The following is a 1,955-nucleotide window of genomic DNA, read 5'->3' on the forward strand; positions in this document are numbered from 1 at the left end:
ACATCTCTCAAGCAGCTGTGTTCAGGGTTTGCTCTTATCTCACATCACAGCTAGACTCAACCCAGTTCAGATGTGTGGAAGGCTCATCTGAAAAATGTATCCAGAAAGGGTTTTCTTCCCTGAGTCTAACTTTATTCCCTTGTGTTGCAGCTTAAGTCACCTGTTGCTCTGATGAACATGGTAGCTGGATCTGCACAGTGTCTTAGCATATCAAGAATGGAGAAGTCGTGACCTGGGTGTCTTTTCACTCTTCCTTCTCTGTGTTGTTGATCATGGCCCTCAGCAATTCCAGCTGGAGGCAACCCCAGCCCTCTTTCTTCCTGGTAGGCATTCCAGGCTTGGAGGAAAGTCAGCACTGGATAGCGTTGCCCCTGGGTGTCCTTTACTTGCTTGCTCTAGTGGGCAATGTGACTATTATCTTCATCATCTGGACTGACTCCTCCTTGCACCAACCCATGTACCTCTTCCTGGCCATACTTGCTGCTATTGACCTGGTCCTGGCCTCTTCCACTGCACCCAAAGCCCTCACAGTGCTCCTGGCTTATGCTCATGAGATTGGGTACATTGTCTGCCTGACTCAGATGTTCTTCATTCATGCCTTCTCGTCTATGGAGTCAGGCATACTTGTGGCCATGGCTCTGGACCGCTATGTAGCCATCTGCCACCCTCTGCACCATTCCACCATCCTGCATCCAGGGATCATAGGGCGCATTGGGATGGTGGTGCTACTGAGGGGATTGGTCCTCCTCATCCCTTTCCCCATCCTATTGCAGAATCTTGTCTTCTGCAGAGCCACTGTCATAAGCCATGCCTACTGTGAGCATATGGCTGTGGTAAAACTTGCCTGTTCTGAAACCATAGTGAATCGAGCCTATGGGCTGTCAGTGGCACTGCTGGTAGTTGGGCTAGATGTCCTGGCCATTGGCATTTCCTATGCCCTCATCCTCCAGGCAGTGCTGAAGGTCCCAGGGGGTGAAGCCAGACTCAAGGCCTTCAGTACATGTGGGTCTCATGTTTGTGTCATTCTCATCTTCTACATTCCTGGAATGTTCTCTTTCCTCACTCACCAATTTGGAAATCATGTTCCCCATCATGTCCATGTTCTGCTGGCCACTCTCTATCTTCTTGTGCCACCTGCCCTCAATCCTCTTGTTTATGGGGTGAAGACTCGACAGATCTACCAGCGAGTGCTCAGGGTGTTCTACACAAAAGCATCAAGCTGAGCTCATTGGCTACAGCTGCTCCTGCCAAGGACTCAGCCAAAAGCTCGGGGCTGGCATGGAGTGTATGGAGAGAAGCCATTCTACAGTGAATACTCCTGCTCCTAGTTGTGTATGCAAAGAATACTCCCAGGCACGTGGCTCAACAGTCTATTGAGATGTATCTGGGTAACTGCATTTATAGATATTTCCCTTTTACCTTATTGTCCTTTCCAACCCCAACAATTCTCCACTTATGATAGAGGGATTGGGAAATAGAGGAAGTACATGGCAGCTCTGGGTATGCCATCTTTCCTCTTTCAACCAATAACTGATCACACAACATTGTCTGGAATGAGAAAGGTGAGTCTCAGCCTGCCTTACTGTTCAGAGTATCTTCAAGACCTGTAAGTTAATGAAAGAAAATGCAGATCAATGGCTTCTATGTGACAAATGGTCCCTTAAAGCAGCCAAAATATTCACAATGTGAAATACCACCACTTACTGTAACATAGATGTTATTTATTTATTTAAAATGCATGCAAGTGAAGTAGGTACTGTATATAACTTATCCTTGGAATAACAAGATATTTTAAGTAAGAGTTATGTTTTTATATGGTGAATTTTTTTAAGTCGTTTTGTGTTTTAAAATGTTTGCATTTTTACTTAGTATAATGAGATAACAAGACAAAGAATTGAATGCATCTGTTTTATAAATATTAATTTAATAAAACAAATATCACATGTTTTCTCTCT

At 44.9% G+C, this 1,955-nt stretch overlaps 1 protein-coding gene across 1 annotated transcript; it reads left to right on the forward strand.

The window, feature by feature from the left end:
• The first annotated feature begins 272 nt into the window (after positions 1-272).
• LOC102903459 (olfactory receptor 52L1-like) lies at positions 273-1,223 on the forward strand. Its single transcript, XM_006991790.2, has one exon. The coding sequence runs from the start codon at positions 273-275 to the stop codon at positions 1,221-1,223; it is 951 nt and encodes a 316-aa protein (XP_006991852.2).
• The last annotated feature ends 732 nt before the right edge of the window (positions 1,224-1,955 follow it).

The sequence above is a fragment of the Peromyscus maniculatus genome, chromosome 1 (genome assembly GCF_049852395.1).
Source record: "Peromyscus maniculatus bairdii isolate BWxNUB_F1_BW_parent chromosome 1, HU_Pman_BW_mat_3.1, whole genome shotgun sequence".
Classification (NCBI taxonomy): Eukaryota; Metazoa; Chordata; class Mammalia; order Rodentia; family Cricetidae; genus Peromyscus; species Peromyscus maniculatus.